The 25,532-nt window shown below is 44.0% G+C and overlaps 1 protein-coding gene across 1 annotated transcript; it reads right to left on the bottom strand.

Moving 5' to 3' along the window:
* Positions 1-13,035: 13,035 nt before the first annotated feature.
* Positions 13,036-19,730, bottom strand: LOC146518209 (zinc-binding protein A33-like). The gene is made up of 2 exons (XM_085160553.1): positions 19,571-19,730; positions 13,036-19,484 (listed from the first exon to the last, which is right to left on the bottom strand). Exon 2 carries the CDS (start codon positions 19,465-19,467, stop codon positions 17,965-17,967), a length of 1,503 nt encoding a protein of 500 aa, XP_085016679.1. The 5' UTR covers positions 19,468-19,484; positions 19,571-19,730; the 3' UTR covers positions 13,036-17,964.
* Positions 19,731-25,532: the final 5,802 nt, after the last annotated feature.

The following is a 25,532-nucleotide window of genomic DNA, read 5'->3' as shown; positions in this document are numbered from 1 at the left end:
GAGTTTTGTCAGAAAGGACAGAAAGGTGGAACCTGTTTTAAAGTGCTCCTAAACTATTCCCATTTGAAAGTTTTTTCAGCAGTACAGTAGTTCAGACATGGAAACAGATAAAAAATAAACTCAACAATAACAACAGCTGTCTTATTAAATTAAAGATTGTGGAGGTATGTAAAGACTACAGGAGAGGCCTCAATATGTCTCACTCCAACTTTATTAACGGCTTCACTAGAACTCCGTATACAAAAGCGCCAAACCTCCACCCCATCACTTCCCTTAACCTTGGGTGTGAGTGGAGTCACCTGGTGGCTTACTGGGCTTAAGCCCGGGTTGTTTTTTCAGAAGCCCGGGGTCTTTTGGAGTGTAATTTTTTCATAGTTAGATGCCTGGCTGACAACTGTATAAAACAAAAACTACACACAATATTCGAAGCACATAGTGCACACTGTGGGAATTTACGACTGTGCGTAAATCCCCCCTAATATTGGTATGATCCGAGCTCAGACACTAAGCGGGGCGGGGCAGCTGCTGCCTGCTGCGAGTGTGCTGTTAGAGAAGCGCAGCCAGGCAGACAGAGGAGAACTGAAGTTTGAGCAGGTACCAAAGCAAATCATTCGTACTGTACAAATAATTTAATAATGACGGTGTATCACGAAAGATTGATGTCAAACTGATCACTTGTCCCATATTACGTTACTTGCTCTTCAAGTGAATCAACAAATGGCGACATGAAAAGCCGAACAACAACAATGCTGTTTCTTTACAGAGTCTTAGCTTACATGTGTGTTTATTTCATATTTTCAGTTGTTACCCTCCACGGCTAAATAAATCGGTTTCAGTAATTTACTGATATACAAGAATGGACATAAGGGGCTTCTTTCAAAGAAAAAACTCTGGTAGTATTTTATATATTATGCTTTGTATGTTGTTCAGTATATTTCTATGCAAAACAAGAGGAATTTCAATACACATCAGTATATTCACAGTTGAAACCAGATATTTACATACACTTTATGGAAAACACAAGAACATTTTTTTACTGTACAACATCAATTTAGAGTAAACTTGTTTTGTTTTGGTTAAATAAATATTGAAATATCTTTTGAATTAGTTAAATGTCAGAATAAAGAGAGACAGAGCTGTCTATTTTTTTTATCACTTTCATCAAATTTAGGAGTACATGTACACTAAGTTTATTGTTAATTAATAAGAAAACTCCAGACATTTCCATTCTGAGCTGAAGAAGCTTCTGATAGGTTCGTAGAGTCCATGTGAGTAAATTGGTGGCACACCTGTGGATGCATATAAGGCAAAACACAGAGCCTGTTTCTTTAACATGGGAAAATCAAGAGATGTCAACCAAAACACCTGGAAAAGAATTGTGGAGCTCCATAAATGTGGCTCAATTTTATATACAATTTGGTGCCATTTGCAATTAAGAAATACAGATAGTTTCTCTCTTTACTCTTAAAGTTAACAAATATGTTTTTATATTTATCAATCTAAAAAAATTAAACATTTAGTCTGATTTGATGTTACAATTTAAAAAGTGTTTTTATCTGAAGAGTTTGTAAATATCTGGTTTCAACTGTATATTTGATGATGTTGGTGTTTGGCTTGATTGTCAGCACAAAGAGGGAGAGAGAGAATGAGGACAGCACAGAGATGGAACAAGAGCAGGTGAGACACACATGTTAGTCAAATGGTTGTTTACCAAAAGTATCACCGTATCATAGGTACTCGTGTTTCTCGTACCTAGTGTTTCTTTTTAGGTTTGTTATTTTTCAAATTCTATATTTATTAAGTTATGCAGGCTTGTTTGCACAACAAGGCTAAATAATTATATAAACTTTTCTCAATCTAAATAGTGTACTTTGGTAGAATTAAAAAATAAGTGTAGTGCAGGTCTATGATGATTTTTAGTGCTACTATCATCTAGTTCTGATTCTTGTTCTGTCTTGGTTAAGTCCTCAGTAGTCCTGATTTTGAACTGTTGTAGTCCTGTTTTAATTCCGGATCAGTTCTTGGTCTGGTTGAATTGGGGTTTAGTCCCTGTGTCTTGATACAGCCCTGATTTTGTTCTGCCTCGCTGCTTAATTAAAAACCTAGCTTAAGGTGTCCTGCATATGTGATATATTTTTTTCCTATATGAAGTCATTCTTTTTTGAACAAAACTCAAAACAGAGCCTATTAATCTTTCAGTCATTTCTACACGCCCCCCCCCCCCCCCCCCACACACACACACACACACCCGAAAAAAAAAAAAAATCCCACAAGCATACTACCCTTTAGGGCTAAGCCCCGGGTGTTTCAAATATGTCTGGCTCCGTCTCTGCTTCCCACCTGCAGTCAGTAGACCCAGTGAGGGAAATGTGTGGGGTGAATGCATCCATACAACTATTTTGTTCTTCAGTGAGTGAAATCACAAGCACAGCAAATGTAAAGCTTCAAAATAAATATTTCACAGTTAGTTTATCATTTTCAACTCTGTGTCTGTGAAGGTACTGAGTCATCCAGGTCATCGTAGTCACTCCCTAATTTATAGCCAAAGTATTCACTCATTGTGTCTTTATTGTTTCGCTAGCCTAGCTTAGATCGTAGCTGACTCGCTAGCACCATGGCCTCTTCACCTGTCCCTCCTGCACTTTTCTGCTCATTGTGTCAGATGTTTAGTTACTCCTCGGCCTCCTTTAGTAGTAATGATACTTGTAACAAATGTAGCATATTTGCAGCTCTGGAGGCCAGGATTACTGAATTGGAGACTCTGCTTCGCACCCTTTATTCACCCGTAGCTAGCCAGGCCCCTATACGCAGTGAAGCCGAAGATAGCGTAGGCCCCGCTAGCTGTTCCCCGGCAGACCCCAAGCAGCTGGGGAAAGAGGGCGGCTGGGTGACGGTGAGGAGGAAGAATAGTTTTAAACAGAAGCCCCAGGTACACCACCAACCTGTTCATGTGTCTAACCGTTTTTCCCCACTCTGCGACACACCCGCCGGGGGTCAAACTCTGGTAATTGGTTATTCTGTTCTCAGACATGTGAAGCTAGAGACACCGGCAACCATAGTCAATTGTCTTCCAGGGGCCAGAGCAGGCGACATTGAGGGAAATTTAAAACTACTGGCTAAGGGTAAACGTAAATTTAGTAAAATTATAATTCAATTATAATTGCAGTAATGATACCCGGTTACGCCAATCGGAGGTCACTAAAATCAATATTGAATCGGTGTGCAACTTTGCCAAAACAATGTCGGACTCTGTAGTTTTCTCTGGTCCCCTCCCCAATCAGACCAGGAGTGACATGTTTAGCCGCATGTTCTCCTTAAATTGCTGTCTGTCTGAGTGGTGTCCCAGAAACAATGTGGGCTTCATAGATAATTGGCAAACCTTCTGGAGGAAACCTGGTCTTGCTAGGAGAGACGGCATCCATCCCACTTTGGATGGAGCAGCTCTCATTTCTAGAAATATGGACAAATTTATTAAACCCCCCAAAATATGACTATCCAGAGTTGGGACCAGGAAGTAGCTACCCCCCCCAAAACCCACCTCAATAGAGACTGTGTCAGCTCCCAAAAAGACAAAAAACAAACTAAAAACCAGCAACAAACAACTTAAACATAAACAATCACAAAGAAAGAACAATACAGTATCAGCGGCAGCATCAGTGGCAGTAATTTTTCACACCAGCCTATTAATCAACGAAAGACAAAGACAGACTTCTAATTCATTTGAAAGCCTGATGCTTAACATTGTCCACCCCAGCTGTAAAACTCAGAAACCAGTCTTACTTGTTATCATCTATCGTCCACCTGGGCCTTACACAGAGTTTCTGTCTGATTTCTCAGACTTTTTATCTAATTTAGTGCTCAGCTCAGATAAAATAATTATTGTGGGTGATTTTAACATCCATGTAGATGCCAAAAATGACAGCCTCAACATGGCATTTAATCTGTTATTAGACTCAATTGGCTTCTCCCAAAATGTAAAAGAACCCACCCACCACTTTAATCACACTCTAGATCTTGTTTTAACATATGGCATAGAAACTGAACATTTAACAGTGTTTCCTGAAAACCCTCTCCTGTCTGAGCATTTCCTCATAACATTTACATTTACAATAATTGATTACACAGCAGTGGAGAGTAGACTTTATCACAGTAGATGTCTTTCTGAAAGCACTGTAACTATGTTTAAGAATGTAATCCACCCACTGTTATCATCTTCAATGCCCTGTACCCAGTGGCGGTCCTTATGCTACACGTAAAAGAGAGAGCTTATACTACAGTGAAAGCCCCAAACTGAGCAGCAATGAGACTTCCAAGAGTGAGGAAAACCCCACCGGCTGATGTGACTGTCCAACACCTACTTGAAAAAGGTGTTACCTTTGCTATGGGAACTAAGACAGGAAGGTAGCAACTGTTTGCCCCTCCTGTCATATGCCAACATGCCTCGAGCGAAGCACGAGTCAAAGTTGTATGTTGTATGTAGATTGTGAACACAAGCACTAGAAAATTGTTTTCCTCAAAAAGCATCTGTTCTCCCTTAAACCGCGCTGCCAGTCAAACTGCGCAGGCAGCACAGTGTGATGGTTGTGACAGACAGTGTGTCGGGTGTGACGGCAGGGTGTTTGGTAAATGGTAAATGGCCTGCATTTGTATAGCGCTTTTCTAGTCCTTAAGGACCCCAAAGCGCTTTACACTACATTCAGTCATTCACACTCACATTCACACACTGGCGATGGCAAGCTACATTGTAGCCACAGCTGCCCTGGGGCGCACTGACAGAGGCGAGACTGCCGGACACAGGCGCCACCAGGCCCTCTGACCACCACCAGTAGGCAAACATGGGGTTAGTATCTTGCCCAAGGATATTTGGAATGCAGCCAGGAGGCAGCCTGGGATCGAACCACCGACCTTCTGAATAGCGGCTGACCTGCTCTGACCTGCTCTGACTTCGCACCGGTGTGACCGGTGCGAAGTCACGCAGCCTTCACAGAAGGCGGCGCGGTGTTAAGTCATTCAGCCTTAGCAGACGGCTGTGCGGTGTTACGTCAGGGGTGTACCATCTCACCCTCAATGTCACAAAAACAGAGGAGATGATAGTGGACTTCTAGAGGTGTAGTAAAGCATAACCCCGAACACCATCAACGGCGCTGCTGTGGAAAGATTGAACAGCTTCCGTTTCCTAGCTGTACATCTGGCGGAGGATCTCACATAGTCAGTTCACACGAACAACATACCCCTTCATAGACAGCACAGTTTGACGGGAGTGACAAACCGTGCTACCCATGACACTGTGGTACCCGTGAAACCATGCTGCCCATGAAACCGAGCTGCCCATTAAACCGCGCTGCCCGTGAAACAGCGCTACCCGTTAAGCCGCGCTACCCGTTAAGCCGCGCTACCCGTGAAACCGCGCTACCCGTGAAACCGCGCTGCCTATGAATGCACACTACCCGTAAAACTGTGAGCACATACCCCAATCACCATCAACGGCACTGCTGTGTAAAGAGGGAACAGCTTCGGTTTCCAGGGTTTACATCTGTCGCAGGATCTCAAATGGTAAGTTCACACAAACAGCATACACCTTCATAGACAGCACAGTGTTACATCACGCAGCGCAGTGTGACGGGTATGACCGCAGCCAGGTGTGACCTGTGTATCCGATGTCACTGGTGTGACGTTACGCAGCCTTTGCAGATGGCAGCGCGGTGTTACGTGAGGGGTGTATACTGAGCTCTCTCCTGTCCTCACTCTACACCTACGACTGCATGGCCACTGGTATCTCTTATTTCATTGTGAAGGAGGATCTCAGTGCCTTTAAACTTTATTGCTAAGAGAACCATCTCACCCTCAATGTCACAAAAACAGAAGAGATGATAGTGGACTTCAAGAGGTGTTGTAAAGCACATACCCCGATCACCATCAATGGCGCTGCTGTGGAAAGAGTGAACAGCTTCCGTTTCCTAGCTGTACATCTGGCGGAGGATCTATCATGGTCAGTTCACACAAATAGCATACGCCTTCATAGACAGCACAGTGTTACGTCACGGAGCGCAGTGTGACAGGTATGACCGCAGCGCGGTGTGACCGGTGTGACCAGTGTGACGTCATGCAGCCTTCGCAGAGGGCAGTGCGTTGTTACGTCATACAACCATCGCAGACGGCAGGTCGGTGTAGCGTCAGGGGTGTATACTGCGCTCTCTCCTGTCCTCACTCTACACCTACGACTGCACGGCCACTAATATCTCCAATTTCATTGTCAAGTTTGTGGATGACACAACAGTGGTTGGTGACGGTTACAAGGAGGATCTCAGTGCCTTTAAACTTTAGTGCTAAGAGAACCATCTCACCCTCAATATCACAAAAACAGAAGAGATGATCGTGGACTTCTAGAGGTGTTGTAAAGCACATACCCCGATGTGCTGTGGAAAGAGAGAACAGCTTCCGTTTCCTAGCTGTACATCTGGCAGAGGATCTGACATGGTCAGTTCACATGAACAACATACCCCTTCATAGACAGTGCAGTTTCACGGGAGTGACAAACCGCGCTACCGGTGACACTGCGGTAACCGCGAAACCATGCTGCCCACGAAACAACGCTACCTGTGAAAACGCGCTCATACATCATACAGCATCAAAGGGAGTAGGGCCACTGTCAGTCATCTTTAAGAAAAAAGATTCTATTTGTCATGTCGATGGGAAGCTTCCCAGCCTGGAAGTTATCCAAACTTTGGAGACTTCACTAGATCTACCTGAGACCTCTGGGGTTATGCTACACATAAAAGAGAGAGCTTATACTACAGTGAAAGCCCCAAACTGAGCAGCAATGAGACTTCCAAGAGTGAGGAAAACCCCACCGGCTGATGTGACTGTCCAACACCTACTTGAAAAAGGTGTTACCTTTGCTATGGGAACTAAGACAGGAAGGTAGCAACTGTTTGCCCCTCCTGTCATATGCCAACATGCCTCGAGCGAAGCACGAGTCAAAGTTGTATGTTGTATGTAGATTGTGAACACAAGCACTAGAAAATTGTTTTCCTCAAAAAGCATCTGTTCTCCCTTAAACCGCGCAGCCAGTCAAACCGTGCAGGCAGCACAGTGTGATGGTTGTGACAGACAGTGTGACGGACAGTGTGTCGGGTAAATGGTAAATGGCCTGCATTTGTATAGTGCTTTCCTAGTCCTTAAGGACCCCAAAGCGCTTTACACTACATTCAGTCATTCACCCATTCACACTCACATTCACACACTGGCGATGGCAAGCCACATTGTAGCCACAGCTGCCCTGGGGCGCACTGACAGAGGCGAGACTGCCGGACACAGGCGCCACCAGGCCCTCTGACCACCACCAGTAGGCAAACATGGGGTTAGTATCTTGCCCAAGGATATTTGGAATGCAGCCAGGAGGCAGCCTGGGATCGAACCACCGACCTTCTGATTAGCGTTCTTCTGAACCTGCTCTGCCACCTGAGCTACAGCCAGCTACAGTTTCTAATCTGTATGACCGATGTGACGTCATGCAACCTTCGCAGACAGCAGCACCTTGTTACGTCACGCTGAGTGGTGTGACTGGTGTGACGGCAGTGCGGTGTGACCGGTGCGAAGTCACGCAGCCTTCACAGAAGGCGGCGCGGTGTTAAGTCATTCAGCCTTAGCAGACGGCAGTGCGGTGTTACGTCAGGGGTGTACCATCTCACCCTCAATGTCACAAAAACAGAAGAGATGATAGTGGACTTCTAGAGGTGTAGTAAAGCATAACCCCGAACACCATCAACGGCGCTGCTGTGGAAAGATTGAACAGCTTCCGTTTCCTAGCTGTACATCTGGCGGAGGATCTCACATAGTCAGTTCACACGAACAACATACCCCTTCATAGACAGCACAGTTTGATGGGAGTGACAAACCGTGCTACCCATGACACTGTGGTACCCGTGAAACCATGCTGCCCATGAAACCGCGCTGCCCGTGAAACCGTGCTACCCGTGAAACCGCGCTGCCCGTGAAACCGCACTACCCGTGAAACCGCGCTGCCCGTGAAAACACGCTACCCGTAAAACCGCGCTGCCTATGAATACACACTACCCGTGAAACTGTGAGCACATACCCCAATCACCATCAACGGCACTGCTGTGTAAAGAGGGAACAGCTTCCGTTTCCTAGGTTTACATCTGTCGCAGGATCTCAAATGGTAAGTTCACACAAACAGCATACACTTTCATAGACAGGAAAGTGTTACGTCATGCAGCGCAGTGTGACGGGTATGACCGCAGCGAGGTGTGACCTGTGTATCCGATGTCACTGGTGTGACGTTACGCAGCCTTTGCAGATGGCAGCGCGGTGTTACGTGAGGGGTGTATACTGAGCTCTCTCCTGTCCTCACTCTACACCTACGACTGCATGGCCACTGGTATCTCTTATTTCATTGTGAAGGAGGATCTCAGTGCCTTTAAACTTTATTGCTAAGAGAACCATCTCACCCTCAATGTCACAAAAACAGAAGAGATGATAGTGGACTTCTAGAGGTGTTGTAAAGCACATACCCCGATCACCATCAATGGCGCTGCTGTGGAAAGAGTGAACAGCATACCCCTTCATAGACAGTGCAGTTTCACGGGAGTGGCAAACTGCGCTACCCATGACACTGCGGTACCCGTGAAACCATGTTGCCCATGAAAACGCTCTACCCGTGAAACCGTGATACCCGTTAAGCTGCGCTGCCAACTAAACCACGCAGGCAGCACTGCATGACGGGCAATGTGACCGGTGTGACGGCAGCGCATTTCTAATCTGTGTGACTGATGTGATGTCATACAATTTTCACAGACGGCATCAAGGTGCGACTGGTATGACGGGTGTAACGGCAGCGCGGTGTGAACTGGGTCACTGGTGTGAACGGTGTGAACACATGGTCAGTTCACACAAATAGCATACGCCTTCATAGACAGCACAGTGTTACGTCACGGAGCGCAGTGCGACGGGTATGACCGCAGCGCGGTGTGACCGGTGTGACCAGTGTGACGTCATGCAGCCTTCGCAGAGGGCAGTGCGTTGTTACGTCACACAACCATCGCAGACGGCAGGTCGGTGTAGCGTCAGGGGTGTATACTGCGCTCTCTCCTGTCCTCACTCTACACCTACGACTGCACGGCCACTAATATCTCCAATTTCATTGTGAAGTTTGCGGATGACACAACAGTGGTTGGTGACGGTTACAAGGAGGTTCTCAGTGCCTTTAAACTTTATTGCTAAGAGAACAATCTCACCCTCAATATCACAAAAACAGAAGAGATGATCGTGGACTTCTAGAGGTGTTGTAAAGCACATACCCCGATGTGCTGTGGAAAGAGAGAACAGCTTCCGTTTCCTAGCTGTACATCTGGCAGAGGATCTGACATGGTCAGTTCACACGAACAACATACCCCTTCATAGACAGTGCAGTTTCACGGGAGTGACAAACCGCGCTACCGGTGACACTGCGGTAACCGCGAAACCATGCTGCCCACTGTTGCAGAAGTTTTCCACTTAAATAAAGCCTGCAGACGAGCGGTGAGCGGTAGCTAACATTCTTTAATCAAAGCACACAAAGACAACATACAACCAAGCTTGATGAAGTCCCTGCATGACCGCGGGACAGACGGTCAGCAGAGTCTCTCTGAGCCTAGCATGGCTCTCAGTTAAATACCTTCTTCAGGAACAAAAGGCAGTACACAGCTGTTTCACACCTTAAGGTTCACACTCCCTTGCTATTTCCCTGAGTCCTCAAGAGAGTCACCCTAACCCAAGAGACAAAAGACTGGTCCTCTGGAGTTCCTGTTTCCCCCAACATCCTTACTACACCCCCTACCATTTGTCTTAAGTATGAGTGTCAGACATGTTAAAATACAGTGGCACCAAGGCATTACAATAACGTGATTAATACCTAAGTGAAAGAAATTCCTATACACCACGAAACAACGCTACCCGTGAAAACGCGCTCATACATCATACAGCATCAAAGGGAGTAGGGCCACTGTCAGTCATCTTTAAGAAAAAAGATTCTATTTGTCATGTCGATGGGAAGCTTCCCAGCCTGGAAGTTATCCAAACTTTGGAGACTTCACTAGATCTACCTGAGACCTCTGGGGTTATGCTACACATAAAAGAGAGAGCTTATACTACAGTGAAAGCCCCAAACTGAGCAGCAATGAGACTTCCAAGAGTGAGGAAAACCCCACCGGCTGATGTGACTGTCCAACACCTACTTGAAAAAGGTGTTGGAAGGTGTCCCCTTTGCTATGGAAACTAAGACAGGAAGGTAGCAACTGTTTGCCCCTCCTGTCATATGCCAACATGCCTCGAGCGAAGCACGAGTCAAAGTTGTATGTTGTATGTAGATTGTGAACACAAGCACTAGAAAATTGTTTTCCTCAAAAAGCATCTGTTCTCCCTTAAACCGCGCTGCCAGTCAAACCGTGCAGGCAGCACAGTGTGATGGGTGTGACGGCAGGGTGTTTGGTAAATGGTAAATGGGCTGCATTTGTATAGCGCTTTTCTAGTCCTTAAGGACCCCAAAGCGCTTTACACTACATTCAGTCATTCACACTCACATTCACACACTGGTGATGGCAAGCTACATTGTAGCCACAGCTGCCCTGGGGCGCACTGACAGAGGCGAGGCTGCCGGACACAGGCGCCACCGGGCCCTCTGACCACCACCAGTAGGCAAACATGGGGTTAGTATTTTGCCCAAGGATATTTGGCATGCAGCCAGGAGGCAGCCTGGGATCGAACCACCGACCTTCTGATTAGTGGCTGACCTGCTCTGCCACCTGAGCTACAGCCAGCTACAGTTTCTAATCTGTATGACCGATGTGACGTCATGCAACCTTCGCAGACAGCAGCACCTTGTTACGTCACGCTGAGTGGTATGACGGGTATGACGGGTGTGACGGCAGTGCGGTGTGACCGGTGCGAAGTCACGCAGCCTTCACAGAAGGCGGCGCGGTGTTAAGTCATTCAGCCTTAGCAGACGGCAGTGCGGTGTTACGTCAGGGGTGTACCATCTCACCCTCAATGTCACAAAAACAGAAGAGATGATAGTGGACTTCTAGAGGTGTAGAAAAGCATCCGAACACCATCAACGGCGCTGCTGTGGAAAGATTGAACAGCTCCCGTTTCCTAGCTGTACATCTGGCGGTGGATCTCACATAGTCAGTTCACACGAACAACATACCCCTTCATAGACAGCACAGTTTGACGGGAGTGACAAACCACGCTACCCATGACACTGTGGTACCCGTGAAACCGCGCTGCCCGTGAAACCGCGCTGCCCGTGAAACCGCGCTGCCCGTGAAACCGCGCTGCCCGTGAAACCGCGCTACCCGTGAAACCGCGCTACCCGTGAAACCGCGCTACCCGTGAAACCGTGCTGCCCGTGAAAACACGCTACCCGTAAAACCGCGCTGCCTATGAAAACACCCTACCTGTGAAACTGTGATACCCGTTAAACCTTGCTGCCAGTTAAAATGCGCAGGCAGCACTGTGTGACAGGTGTGACGGGCAGTGTGACGGGCAGTGTGACGGGCAGTGTGACGGGTGTGACGGCAGCGCGTTTCTAATCTGTGTGACTGATGTGATGTCATATAACCTTCGCAGACAGCAGCAAGGTGCAAGTGTTGTGACGGGTATGACGGCAGCGCAGTGTGAACTGAGTGTATACTGAACTCTCCTGTCCTCACTCTACACCTACGCCTGCACGGCCAGTAGAATCTACAATTTCATTCTCAAGTTTGCGGATGACACAGCAATGGTGAGTGACAGTTTACAAGGAGGATGTCAGTGCCTTACTCCAGTGCTAAGACTACAACTCACCCTCAATATTACAAAACCAGAAGAAATGATGGTGGACTTCTGGAGGTGTAGAAGAGCACATACCCCAATCACCATCAACGGCACTGCTGTGTAAAGAGGGAACAGCTTCCGTTTCCAGGGTTTACATCTGTCGCAGGATCTCACATGGTAAGTTCACACAAACAGCATACACCTTCATAGACAGCACAGTGTTACGTCATGCAGCGCAGTGTGACGGGTATGACCGCAGCCAGGTGTGACCTGTGTATCCGATGTCACTGGTGTGACGTTACGCAGCCTTTGCAGATGGCAGCGCGGTGTTACGTGAGGGGTGTATACTGAGCTCTCTCCTGTCCTCACTCTACACCTACGACTGCATGGCCACTGGTATCTCTTATTTCATTGTGAAGGAGAATCTCAGTGCCTTTAAACTTTAGTGCTAAGAGAACCATCTCACCCTCAATATCACAACAACAGAAGATATGATCGTGGACTTCTAGAGGTGTTGTAAAGCACTTACCCCAATGTGCTGTGGAAAGAGAGAACAGCTTCTGTTTCCTAGCTGTACATCTGGCAGAGGATCTGACATGGTCAGTTCACACGAACAACATACCCCTTCATAGACAGTGCAGTTTCACGGGAGTGACAAACCGCGCTACCGGTGACACTGCGGTAACCGCAAAACCATGCTGCCCACGAAACAACGCTACCCGTGAAAACGCGTTCATACATCATACAGCATCAAAGGGAGTAGGGCCACTGTCAGTCATCTTTAAGAAAAAAGATTCTATTTGTCATGTCGATGGGAAGCTTCCCAGCCTGGAAGTTATCCAAACTTTGGAGACTTCACTAGATCTACCTGAGACCTCTGGGGTTATGCTACACATAAAAGAGAGAGCTTATACTACAGTGAAAGCCCCAAACTGAGCAGCAATGAGACTTCCAAGAGTGAGGAAAACCCCACCGGCTGATGTGACTGTCCAACACCTACTTGAAAAAGGTGTTACCTTTGCTATGGGAACTAAGACAGGAGGAAGGTAGCAACTGTTTGCCCCTCCTGTCATATGCCAACATGCCTCGAGCGAAGCACGAGTCAAAGTTGTATGTTGTATGTAGATTGTGAACACAAGCACTAGAAAATTGTTTTCCTCAAAAAGCATTTGTTCTCCCTTAAACCGCGCTGCCAGTCAAACCGTGCAGGCAGCACAGTGTGTCGGGTGTGACGGCAAAGTGTTTCTAATCTGTATGACCGATGTGACGTCATGCAACCTTCGCAGACAGCAGCACCTTGTTATGTCACGCTGAGTGGTATGACGGGTGTGACGGCAGTGCGATGTGACCGGTGCGAAGTCACGCAGCCTTCACAGAAGGCGGCGCGGTGTTAAGTCATTCAGCCTTAGCAGACGGCAGTGCGGTGTTACGTCAGGGGTGTACCATCTCACCCTCAATGTCACAAAAACAGAAGAGATGATAGTGGACTTCTAGAGGTGTAGTAAAGCATAACCCCGAACACCATCAACGGCGCTGCTGTGGAAAGATTGAACAGCTTCCGTTTCCTAGCTGTACATCTGGCGGTGGATCTCACATAGTCAGTTCACACGAACAACATACCCCTTCATAGACAGCACAATTTGACGGAAGTGACAAACTGCGCTATCCATGACACTGTGGTACCCGTGAAACCATGCTGCCCATTAAACCGCGCTGCCCATCAAACTGCGCTACCCGTGAAACCGCGCTGCCCGTGAAACCGCGCTGCCCGTGAAACCGCGCTGCCCGTGAAACCGCGCTGCCCGTGAAACCGCGCTGCCCGTCACGCAGGCAGCACTGCATGACGGGCAGTGTGACCGGTGTGACGGCAGCGCATTTCTAATCTGTGTGACTGATGTGATGTCATACAATTTTCGCAGACGGCATCAAGGTGCGACTGGTGTGACGGGTGTAACGGCAGCGCGGTGTGAACTGGGTCACTGGTGTGAATGGTGTGAACACATGGTCAGTTCACACAAATAGCATACGCCTTCATAGACAGCACAGTGTTACGTCACGGAGTGTGACGGGTATGACCGCAGCGCGGTGTGACGGGTGTAACCGGGGCAATGGCAGCGCGGTGTCTTGGGTGTGACAGCAGCGCGGTGTGACCGGTGTGACCAGTGTGACGTCATGCAGCCTTCGCAGAGGGCAGTGCGTTGTTACGTCATACAACCATCGCAGACGGCAGGTCGGTGTAGCGTCAGGGGTGTATACTGCGCTCTCTCCTGTCCTCACTCTACACCTACGACTGCACGGCCACTAGTATCTCCAATTTCATTGTCAAGTTTGCGGACCATACAACAATGGTGGGTCTTATCACCAAAGGTTAATCCCAGATGTGACTGGTGTGACAGCAGCGGGGTTTGACCGGTGTAATGTCATGCAGCCTTCGCAGACGGTAGCTTGGTGTTACGTCAGGGGTGGATACTGAACTCTCATGTACTCGCTCTACACCTACGACTGCATAAACCTGCATTTACAATAGAATATAGAAAAGCATATCAAACATTTTATTGTTTCATCAGAGAAAATTTTGATTTTGAATTTGATGACAGCAAAACATTTCAAAATTTGAAACAGGGGCAATGAAAAGCTAGAAAAATAGACGCTGTTAATTGGAAACAGATTAGTAACATGATGGTTTAAAAGGGGCATCATAGAGAGGCAAAGATTGATTAATCTGAAAACACTACATCTTTATAAATAGTAGAACAATTTCAGAAATATGTTCCTCAGCATAAGATTGTGAAACCTTTAAAGACCTCATCATCTACAGTGTATATTATCAAAACATCCTGAGAATCTGGAGAAATCTGTGTGCAAAGGCACAAGATGAAAAATCAGTAATGCATGCCTGAGATCTTCAGGCCCTCGAGTGGCAAAACATTAAAAACAAGCATGAATCTGTCATGGAAATCAATGCATGGGCTCAGGAACACTTAAAGAAATCACTGTTTGAGAATCCAGTTCAATGTAAGTTAAAGCTCTTTCATATAAAGTAGAAACCATGTGTGAACATGCTCCAGAAATACAGTGTTTGAAAAACATGTCGTGAAGAGGAAGACCCAAACTCAGAATATCAGGAGGGTGAGCAGTTTATTTAGGCTGAAGAGTAAAATCCAAACGGGAAGTGAAAATCTTTGATTAACAGAAACCTACACTACGAAACAGGAATACTGAAGATGTCTGACGTTCTAATAATGAACAAAGGGAGACGCTGACAATAAGACAATAAGAAGGTGATCAGGAGAAGTGGAGACACGCAGCAGAACTGAATCTAACTAATGAGGCAAGATACACAAACAGAACATAATGCATGAGGCGAGAGACCATCAAAGTAAAACAGGAAGCATAAACACAGTCGGACACTAACACTCATGAACTTGACACAGACAAAAGGTAAACAAACACTGGGCCATGACAGACTACAACAGGGGATGCTAGGAAGGACCCACACAGACACTGGACTAAAATGAACAGGACACAAGAGGGAACTAATTAAGTCAAGAGATTAAGAACTAGAATCATGAATAACTAAACTAGGAAACACTGGGAAAAAAGCAATGAGATAAAAGAACTTAAACAAAAACGATTCAAGACCACAGAAGCTGGGACTACTGGGAAAAACCTAGAAAGCATGACACTGCCGTCTTCTCTGGGCCAAAGTTAGTTTATGATGGATTCAGAGAACGTGTAAAAGAGTTCGGTAGTCAGAATTACAGAGTTCACAATTTGAAGTCAGTTTTGGAAGATGTGGACACATGCTTTTCTGGACTGGAGAGGAAACGGACCATCTGACTCAGTTTATATATAGTTCATATGCTTCCATCCAGACAACGTCTTTAACAGGGAAAGCCGTGATATTGTTATGGTTTAGCCCCTGCAGGTGGGGATTGGTTGATCAATGGGCTAAATATGTTTTAAGGATCAATAAAGAAAGAATGTTTTATTAGATCTTTTAATGTCGACCTTTATCCACTTGTGTAGGATGCAATGCATAAACTTTGTGTTGGCTGTTGAAGTGGGACATGCCAGAGTTCAGAGGTTTATGCTGACAGTGCAGAAAAAAATTTCCCATAAATTCAAAATCTCCTACTTTTCCTTTTCTTTCTGTTCTTTGATCCTAAAAAAAAACCCAAGGTGGAAATAATCCAATAACCATCGTCTCCTACAGTTTCTATGCGTGCACGTTAATATGATGCAATTTCATTTAACAAATCTTTCTCTGAGTGTGAGCTGTTTGTGCAGAGAGTAAACAAAAGAACAATCAACTCTTGAGACGGCTTTGACCCTCTATAGCTGGAACAAGCCTCCTCACTAGATATGCATGACCAAAGATTACCCAGGAATAAGAATGTTATGGGGGCCCTATAGGGGTTAAAGCTGTGGTACACTGCTAAGGATTTTGATTATCTTGAGCAGGATCTTGAGCACTTGTGTTTATTTAAAAAAAAAAAAAATCATCCCATTACTGTAAATAATGATTTTCTTCTCCAGTTTCCAGTAATTTTCCTCAGATGCATTGTTCACCTATTTTTCTTCTATAGGAAAGTCTGATATTTTAATATGCTTTCTAATCTCTGCCATATAAAACTACAGTCCACTCCCAACATTCAGGCCTTGCTTGATTACAAATAAGAAGAAAACAGCACCTCAGCCTCAGGCTGTAATTTAATAGAGAAATGTTCAAAGCCTGTAACTTTGCCGATTCTTTAAACAGAAACTTTCCTTCTTATAGATCAAAAGCTTCATTCTCTGTTTTTTAAAATTAGGAAATAAAAGCACAACAAGCTGCGGGAGCTGCTGTGGTTTCTGGATCAGTTCTGGGTCTGGTTGAATTGGGGTTTAGTCCGCGTGTCTTGATACACCCCCCGACTTTGTTCTGCTGCTTAATTAAAAAACTAGTTTAAGGTGTCCTGCATATGTGATATATATATTTTTCCCTATTTGAAGTCATTATTTTTTTGAACAAAACTCAAAACAGAGCCCCCATCCCACATGCATACTATCCTTAGGGCTAAGCCCCGGGTGTATCAAATGTCTGCCTCCGTCTCTGATTGCAGCCCCAAATGTAACATTATCAGACAATATTACTTTGTACTTTGAAAGTCTGTATGGATTTATTTCACACATTTCAACTAAATGATGAATTTGGGGTTTTTACCTTAAGAGCTAAAAAGATCCTTTTTTGACATTTGAAACATTTACATCTTCAAAAACTCTGAGGCCAAATGTACAATACTGAATTGTTTACACCGAGTCAAACCTGCTTCATCAAAGGGGTTCAGTGTTCCTTTGGGTCAAATATCCACTGATTTATCCGTGTTCATATCTGTGCACCTCTTTAAGTTCACTTTGTGTTTGTCTCTACCTAGTGGTCGATGAGAATTACTGCAAACCAGTTCAATCATTTACCTTCTACCAGACAAAAGCTCTTTTCAATACTCAGTTAAAATGCAACAGAGTAACCAGAGAAAAGATGAATTCAAAATGAAATATATTTACCATTTAGAAGATAACAAACAGCTGCAAATATTGTTAGTTTGATAAAAAATAGTCTACTTCATCTGTTGCAGCCAGTGTTTTTGATCATAGACAGTCACAACCTCATAATACAACCTTTTGTTTGTACTTATAGTGTCTAAGGGATCTTTCTATCACAGTCTCTGTATGACACTAAGGTGTTATACAAGTTTGTGTATGCACCATAAAATAGGGCTGTGTAATCCTGTGTTCTTTTTTATTCTGTTGTACTTACCTTTCTTTATCGCTGTGGCCACTTTCACTGACAGCTGCAGCCAATCCCTCTGTGCTTGACTAATTGAACTGGACCTAACTACTCTGTGCTCTTAGTGCCTTTTTAGCATTTTAATAGAATTAGCTATCAGATCATTTTCAGTGCAGAACAAAATATCATTTGTTTTATGGATTTTATGGTCCAGATAGTTGTTGAGATAGTATTTCTTTTTATTTTGTTGTTTATCAGCTTTAATTAGCAGGAAAGAACTGCTTTGTGCAGTTTTTGCAGTTTGCAACCAACCTAGTATTTTATAGGTTTTAGGGTTTTTTTTACACTTGAAGGGAAAACATTGGTATGTGGCTATAGTGTCAGTAATCATCATCATCATCATCATCAACATCATCAACATCATGAATAACATCATCGTCGTCATCAAGAATGCCATTAACTGTTTCACCACCTTGATCTCCTTCACTATCAGAGTCTGCACTGTCATGAGACACTCGTGGTAATATCTTCAATGGCAGTTCGTTCTTGGTGTAAACAAATGGAAAAAGTTTCTGAGTGAAAGTGTGTGTGAAGGTGTGAATGTTGATGTCAGGATCAGAGAATGACAGTTTCCCGCTTTTCCAGTCCAGGCAAACTTGGATCCTCTGGAGCTTTTTCTTTGGATGAAAGGAGGACGAATCTAGTGGGGAACGTATGAAATAACTACCCTTACTGAACCACACAGCCCACAATCCACACTTAAAGTCTGTTTGTCCCTTTCTTTTAGTTGATTCTTCAGCCACACCAACTAGCCAGTTTGGACTGTCTCCAACTTCAACATCCCAGCTGTGAGTCCCTGAGTCGAAACACTCTGAGCCCAGGACGATCGGATAGCCATCAAACCTCTCTGGATTGTCAGGAAGCTGCTGCCTCTCTCCAAGGCTCACACTGGTCAGATCTTCAGATATGCAGAGGTGTGATTCAGCTGTGTTTGGATCCAGGATCACAGGAGAGTAGGAGACCATTTTCTTCATCTTGTTCCAGACGTTGTAGGTCAGGTTGCCCAGGTGTTTGGCCACATCTATCAGAGCTCCTGACACCAGCTGTGGATCATCAAGCTGGGGGCACTGCTGGACTCTGCTCACTGCAGCCTTGTAGTTCTGCAGGAAAGCGATGTCTCGTGCTCTCAGCTCCTCCTCTGTGGCTCTGATTGTTTCTGAGAGACTTGCTATCTCTCTGCTCAGAGCTGCAATCATTTCACTCATACTCACACACTTCTCCTCCTCTTCCTCTCTCAGAGCAGTGATCCTGGCCTCCTCTTCCTCTTGCAGAAACAGGTGAAGCTTCTTAAACTGCTCCTTGATCTGCCTCTTTGCGTGAAAGGCCTGAACCTTAATGTGTTCTGCTGTTTGAACAAAGTTTCCTTTAACTCGTTCAAAGGCCTTCAGTTTGTCCTGTAAGGGTTTCAGTGAGATCTGGAGCTCCTTTCTGTGATCCTGCGCAGCCTCATCGATGGGTCTGAATCTGTGGTTGCTGTGAGTTTTTGAGTCTCTGCAGATGAGACACGCTGGCTCCTGATGGTCCAGACAGAAGAGTTTGAGTTTCTCCGAGTGCAGCCCGCAGAGCGACTCGGACTCTGCTGAAGCACTCTGATTTGTCTCCAGTAAGAAGTTCTCACACAGGTTCTTTAACACCAAGTTACAGGGTGGGTTTTTCTTTCTAGATGCACTCTTACAAACAGGACACTGGCGTATTTCTTTCTTTCTCCACCATCTTTTCAGGCAGTTTCTACAAAAGCTGTGGCTGCACGACAGAACAACAGGGTCTCTGAATATGTCTCGACAAACGGGGCAGGACAGCTCTTCTTGGATTCCAGATGACATTTTATCTGTGACTGACGCTGTTAACAAACCACACAAACAGGAAGTTAGAAACGTACTAATCTATAGAAGGTACTTCCACATTTTTAGGGCTCTAAAAACTTACGTAAATGAGGTGAAGTAATCCCAAATCTCTTCTCCTTCTGTGGGTTTTGTCTTCTGGTGAATAATATTGAATTTTTTTTTACAGAGTTTGAAGTTTCCCCTTAGTTGAAAAAGATCTTCTGCTTCCTCTTTTTAGTAACGTAAGTCAGGAAACACGTGGAGCGCGCTCATACGTCAGAGGTGCTACATTTGTTTATAGTATTGAAGATATCAGTTAAAGAGACAGCATCATCTTCCGTGGATTACTTTAGCCTCTATCCACCAACATGAGTTCATATAATGTATCATGATCATGATGATTACTCAGTTGGTGCAGATTTGTCAGCTGCACATCCATGATATGAATCTTGTACACAGCCATGATTTGTTGGACAAAGACGTTTTTCAATCAGTATGTGATTGAAGTCCAGATTTTCAAATTTAACTCAATCAAGTTAATGAAAAAAATGTCTTTGTGTAGAAATTACATAGATTTTTAAACAAAGACCCCCATTTCACAAGCTCAAAATATAATTAGACAAACCAACGCCTTGAACATGGGCTGCTTTTGAAACAGCTCTTGTTGTCAGCAGTGTTGGGTAAGTTACTTTAAAATAGTAACTTAGTTACATTACTAGTTACTTCTATCAAAAGTAACTCAGTTACTTCAAGTTACTCGTTACTTTCAAAGTAACTAGTTACTAGGGAAAGTAACTTTGGTTTCACTCAGAATTCTCTTGTTAATGTGTTGCTTCCATAACTTTGCCAGTCTTCTAGCTTGCTTACTTGCCACAAGTGCACTGTGCCACCTACCAATAGAAAGGAAAAGATAATGTGCATATTTCCACGAGAGAAATCCCACGCCTGGACCATCATTGACTGCTGCCATGATTCTAGCCTACGTCACAGCGTCATGTGCGCCTTTTAGATCCAACACAAAAACTGCAGTCGTGGTGCTTTGATTGTACTCAGAACTCAGAAATTCTGCCTTCTGAATAGGAAGATGTAGGCAACACCAGACTGCAGATGAGCTGCATACAGAACTGGACTGGGACAGAAAATTGGCCCGGGCATTTTGACTTGAGACTGGCCCGCCATTATAGGAAAAAATCTTAAAGCCTTTGAATGAAAACAAACGCTGTTGTGACAGTGATGTTCACTGTTTTGATGGTATATATGCACCAATCTATCAATCGTTTGTTGTAAGATTCAGATAATTATTTTTTAAAAGCCAGACATTTTAAATGAGAATAAGAAAGAAAAGTATTTCCTTGTGCCCCCCTCTCCCTGTTAATGCCCTACCTGGCCCCCCTGGCAAACCTTTGCTAGACCCGCCCCTGCACAGTTACCAGCTGTCAGCTACTTAGAAAAGGATCCTGGGGTTATTTGTCTCTCAGAAACAGTTCAGAACTTCCCTTCAACTCATTCATGTCACCTAAAAGGTAAACCTGTTTCTCCATCACCTGTTCAGCTCTGATGATTCAGTAAGGACATCTCCTGGTTTCATCTTCATGTTTCCCTCTCACCAGATAACCAAACCGATATTATGACCAGCAGCTTTTTTGCAGCTGTGGCTCCAGCAAACATCAGCTGATACTAGAAATTAATATTAAATTCTAACAACGGCTGATCAAGCTTAAACGTGCTGCTGTTGTTTAGCGCGACATCGGCTGGTTTCCTCTTTCTGGCGAAAGAAGTGGGCGATAAACAAACAAGAGAGCCGATCAGCTGATCATTGATCAGTTTTCATGATTGAAGTAGAAACAGGAGAGGGAGGGGAATGAAAGAAGAAGAGGCAGCTGTGCAGCAAAGACACAGAATAACTCCAGCTTTGTGCCTTTTTCATTGTAGCTGAATTACGGGACAAACTGTTCCTTTTCGCCTCAATAAGAAACACGTAATATTTTCTCTGAATACCAGACGGGACGGTTGGCAACTCTAATAACTTATGAACAAAATAAAGTTCAACATCATTAACTTCATAGCACCCACCCAGCTGTATAGAAACTCCGTCATGCTAGCTAGTACGCAGTACGGAAAAAGTCAGAATAACGAAAATAAACTCCACCTAAACTTGGTTTATATCTGACCCAGATAGACTGCAGGTCATAACTTCTTACCTGAAGTTCAGTTCACACTTGGACCGGCGGCCGCCTCGGGTCTCTTTTCCTCCTGCCTCCCCTTTCTCTCATTCACCTGCTGGCCTCCACCACTTGCTAATGTTACAGAATCTGTGGAAGCTCTGCGATAGCCACCACACGAAGTAACGAGTAACGACCGTATCTAAATCCCAGTAACGACTAATGCGTTCCTGATTTTGGCATAATAACTAGTTACCGTGCTTGTTACCACAATAATAACGTAGTTACTGTAACGCGTTACTTAATAACGCGTTAGTCCCAACACTGGTTGTCAGTGACTGTCAGAAGTCTGTAACTGCTTTTCCGCAACTGCGCAATCTCTTTTACATTTCCGGCCTTCTTGAGTGTAACCAGTGGTTTGTGCCTTGATGTAAACCCTCCTTTACATTCATGAAGGTATTTATAGATTGTGAAGTTTGTTTTTCTTAACCATGGAAAAAATTATGTGATCATCTTCTGCAGTTGTCCTCAGGCCTTTTCATGTTGCTGTGCTTGCCAGTGCAATCATATTGAGAGTTTGAGCAAACAGCTAACAACGCACTTTCAAGACTCTTTAATTTTGTAGCATCTTCAACTTCAAAAAAAAAAAAAACTAACTTGAGACTTGAGTCAGTGTGAAGTGGCATCATATGAGATGAGATGATGAGATGAGATAGCCTTTATTTGTCAGTTGCAGGTCTTTTGCCCACAACCGAGATGACAGACCTTGCCGACCGTACATACAATACACAAACATCACATTGGGGAGACAGGTCAGGCTAGGTACCGAGGAAAAAAACATCAAAATGTGTAACACAAAAGAATAATGCAGGAATGCACAGATATCAACGCACCATAGCACAATAAACACAGACAAGCAACATGGGAAAGAGTTCCAGTGTTTACATCTGATCTGGGACCGCTGCAATCTTTCGACTGCGCCTCCAACTGACCCGATGTCCACATCAGAGGGGAGGTAAGCATTGGAGGTGGCGTTGGATCCGGGGTAGGGAGGGTGATGCGTCGGTGAGTGCTTATCAGTATCAGTATATGTATGTGTGTGCGTGTCCATAGTTCAGCTGAGACAGTGTCCTTCGCCCTGCCAGGCTAAGTAAACAGTCTTCCAGCCAACCCAGGTGGCTTTGCATGGAATGGGAAGGAACAGACTAAACACAGTCGTTATCAGGGTGTTTTGTTCAGCTCCGGCCTTGTAGCTGGCGCCGAGAGGGTATCCGCATGAAGTGATGTTATTTTTTTTACTTTAGTGCGAACAGCTCATATGAATTTCAAAGCAGTTCTACAGTCCAACACTGGTCTCTCAATCTCCCGTTGGAGAGCCGCGAGCTTCGACATACTTGCGTTCTGTGATGTTGTCATTTCTTGTGCTCAAGGAGCCGATTTCTGAGAACTCAAGGCAGTGTGCCTCCCCGAAATGTCATCCAATTTTGCGCCCAGAGATGTTATTCCGGGCTAGCCCTTCCGAGATGTATCCAGTCTGCAGTCAGAGATCTTATTCTGAGTATTCACAGCAGCCGTAGCCTCTCCAAGATCTTATCCGTGCTGACTCAATGAGCCCATTTTGAGAAACTCACGCCTCTCCCATCGTTCCAATCCCAGCGGGCAGCCTTGTGGGGGTTTGAACAGCCGGCTCCACTTTCTTAATTCTTCGATAAGCCAGGGCCAAGCCAGCTCCGATCAGCCAGAACCCTGTTACCATGGTTCCGAATGGGTAGATATCTTCAGCACTCAGGCTCACCCAAGCCCAAACTTCTCGTTGAGAAAGGGGTGTCAATTGCATTTAGGGACCAGTTCATCCAATCCATAATTCCTCTTTTAGGTTTTAGAGAACAGACTGTGAGAGAATGTTCCAGGGAAAATACAAAAAAAACCCCACGAGACTAGACAAGGACATAAGCAGGGAAGATAAGGGAGAGGAGAAAAAGTGTGTCCGCCTCCTCCGAGAGCCAAAGAATTTTGTCTATAAAAGTAGAATTTTTAGGTATCTGTACTTTACCTTAGTTTTTATTTTTCTGATAACTTTCTAATTTTATCAGTGACACAAGATAAACTGCAGATTTAAATTTTACATGTAATGTCATAATTTTAATTACTTATTGGATTTTATATGTGTTATGATAAATTATGTATTTTCATTTTTTGAAATCTCCAGCAAAATAAACAAAGCTATACAAACTTGGTTTATTCAAATACTGGGTAGTTTTGTCCAAAATAAACAGGTTAGTTTGCAGTACTGTGGCGAATTCACAGTAAAGCACTGTGTTGGACTGATGCAAGGTGGTTGTGGTGCTCATGGTTTCATTTAGATTTAGGTTACATCAAGTGTAGCAATTTGCATTTAGGTTGAGGATGCTTGGATTAATTAACTAAATTTCATCTCTATACCAACTGTATACTGTCTAGCATAAAGATCGTATAAACAGTGTAGGGGATGGACATCAGTCAAGAGAGCAGGTCAGCTGATCACTGCATGTACACTAAGAAAATCTACCGAAGCTCACATTAGAAAATTACTGTGAGTTGTGATTGTTTTCCGTGTGCTGAGCAACTAAACAGTTTCTATCATTACCTGCTAAATCCCACTGTAACTCACGATTGTACTAATTTTCCTGTTTAGGTGTGGAGGTGAATTCACCATCTACAATGTAAGGAACAGAAAATTGTTATTTTTTAAAACCCTCTTTCACTTTATGTGTCCTACATAACAGATTCAAGCTTTCATGAGAATTCGAATTTAGATTGGAGTATCATTTGTGTCCTCATGTACTAATATTGTTTTATATTATATTAATATAGTGCATGGTTCAGTTATCTTTTTACAAGAATGGTTAGCAGAATTGTCCTTCAAGGAAGTACTTTTTTCTTTCTTACTGCGAGTACATTTCAGAGCCTGTATTTCACTTTTACTTGAGAAAAACAGCTGCTACAGTATTTCAGCTGTTACTGGAGTATTTGTAAACACAGGTACTTGTACTAAAGTAAAGGAAGTCTGTACTTTTGCCATCTGTGATAAAATGTAAGATGTAATGAACTACTGTTGCAGTGAAATGCAGTGAAATGACAATAATTTGTATGCATAATCATAAAGATCTAATGCGAAATTATTTGCAGATATGTATTTTTTCCAAGTTTAAAAAGACAAAAAAAAAAAAAGCAAGGAAGGTCCAAAGAGCGGGACAAACACATTTTCATAAAATCTGCTGTTTAATAAAAACCATGGTACAAATGAAATGTGGAAAAATTTGAAGTTTTACACAGATGAAAGTTATCGATCTACAATTTCGTGATTTAAAAATAACATCTAAAGACAACCATGTGATTTTACTGCATTAGAAAAGAGACATTCAGATGGTTGTTTTTAATCTGCTATGAAACAAAATACTAAGCCATGAATAATGAGTCTTAAGGCACTGCTGGCTCATATAGATCACAGTTCAGTATACAAGTCAAAAATACCTAATTGATGGTGACAACACCAACTCTGTCTGTAGAAATAATTAGCCAATAAATACATTAGTAAACTGACCAAATACACAACACCAAATTAAGTGTTTGCATTAAAAAAAATTTAACTTATCATCTCTTTGCAACTTTTCAGAAGCAGTCGTAAACGCACAGATGTATAGATCTTACGCTGTGCTCTGTAAACTTATGAACTTATATTGTAATTTAATTTATTGATAAAAGATGTTATCTGGATCCAGAAGTCTTTGTACCATTTAAACTAGAATATTGCACCACTAACTCTGGTTTTGTCATTTCTTGTTTAAATTTTAAGCGCTTAGCAAAGAAACTCTAGTGTTTTTTTTTTAAGAAATGTTAGTACATATACTAATAAGAAGCTCA

This window comes from Neolamprologus multifasciatus, chromosome 5 (genome assembly GCF_963576455.1).
Source record: "Neolamprologus multifasciatus chromosome 5, fNeoMul1.2, whole genome shotgun sequence".
In the NCBI taxonomy this organism is placed as follows: Eukaryota; Metazoa; Chordata; class Actinopteri; order Cichliformes; family Cichlidae; genus Neolamprologus; species Neolamprologus multifasciatus.
Note: the sequence above shows the minus strand (reverse complement) of the source record. Positions and strands in the feature narration are given on the sequence as shown.

Excerpts from the sequence above, each read along its gene's own strand:
- LOC146518209 (XM_085160553.1), bottom strand. The coding sequence starts at position 19,467 with ATGTCATCTGGAATCCAAGAAGAGCTGTCCTGCCCCGTTTGTCGAGAC.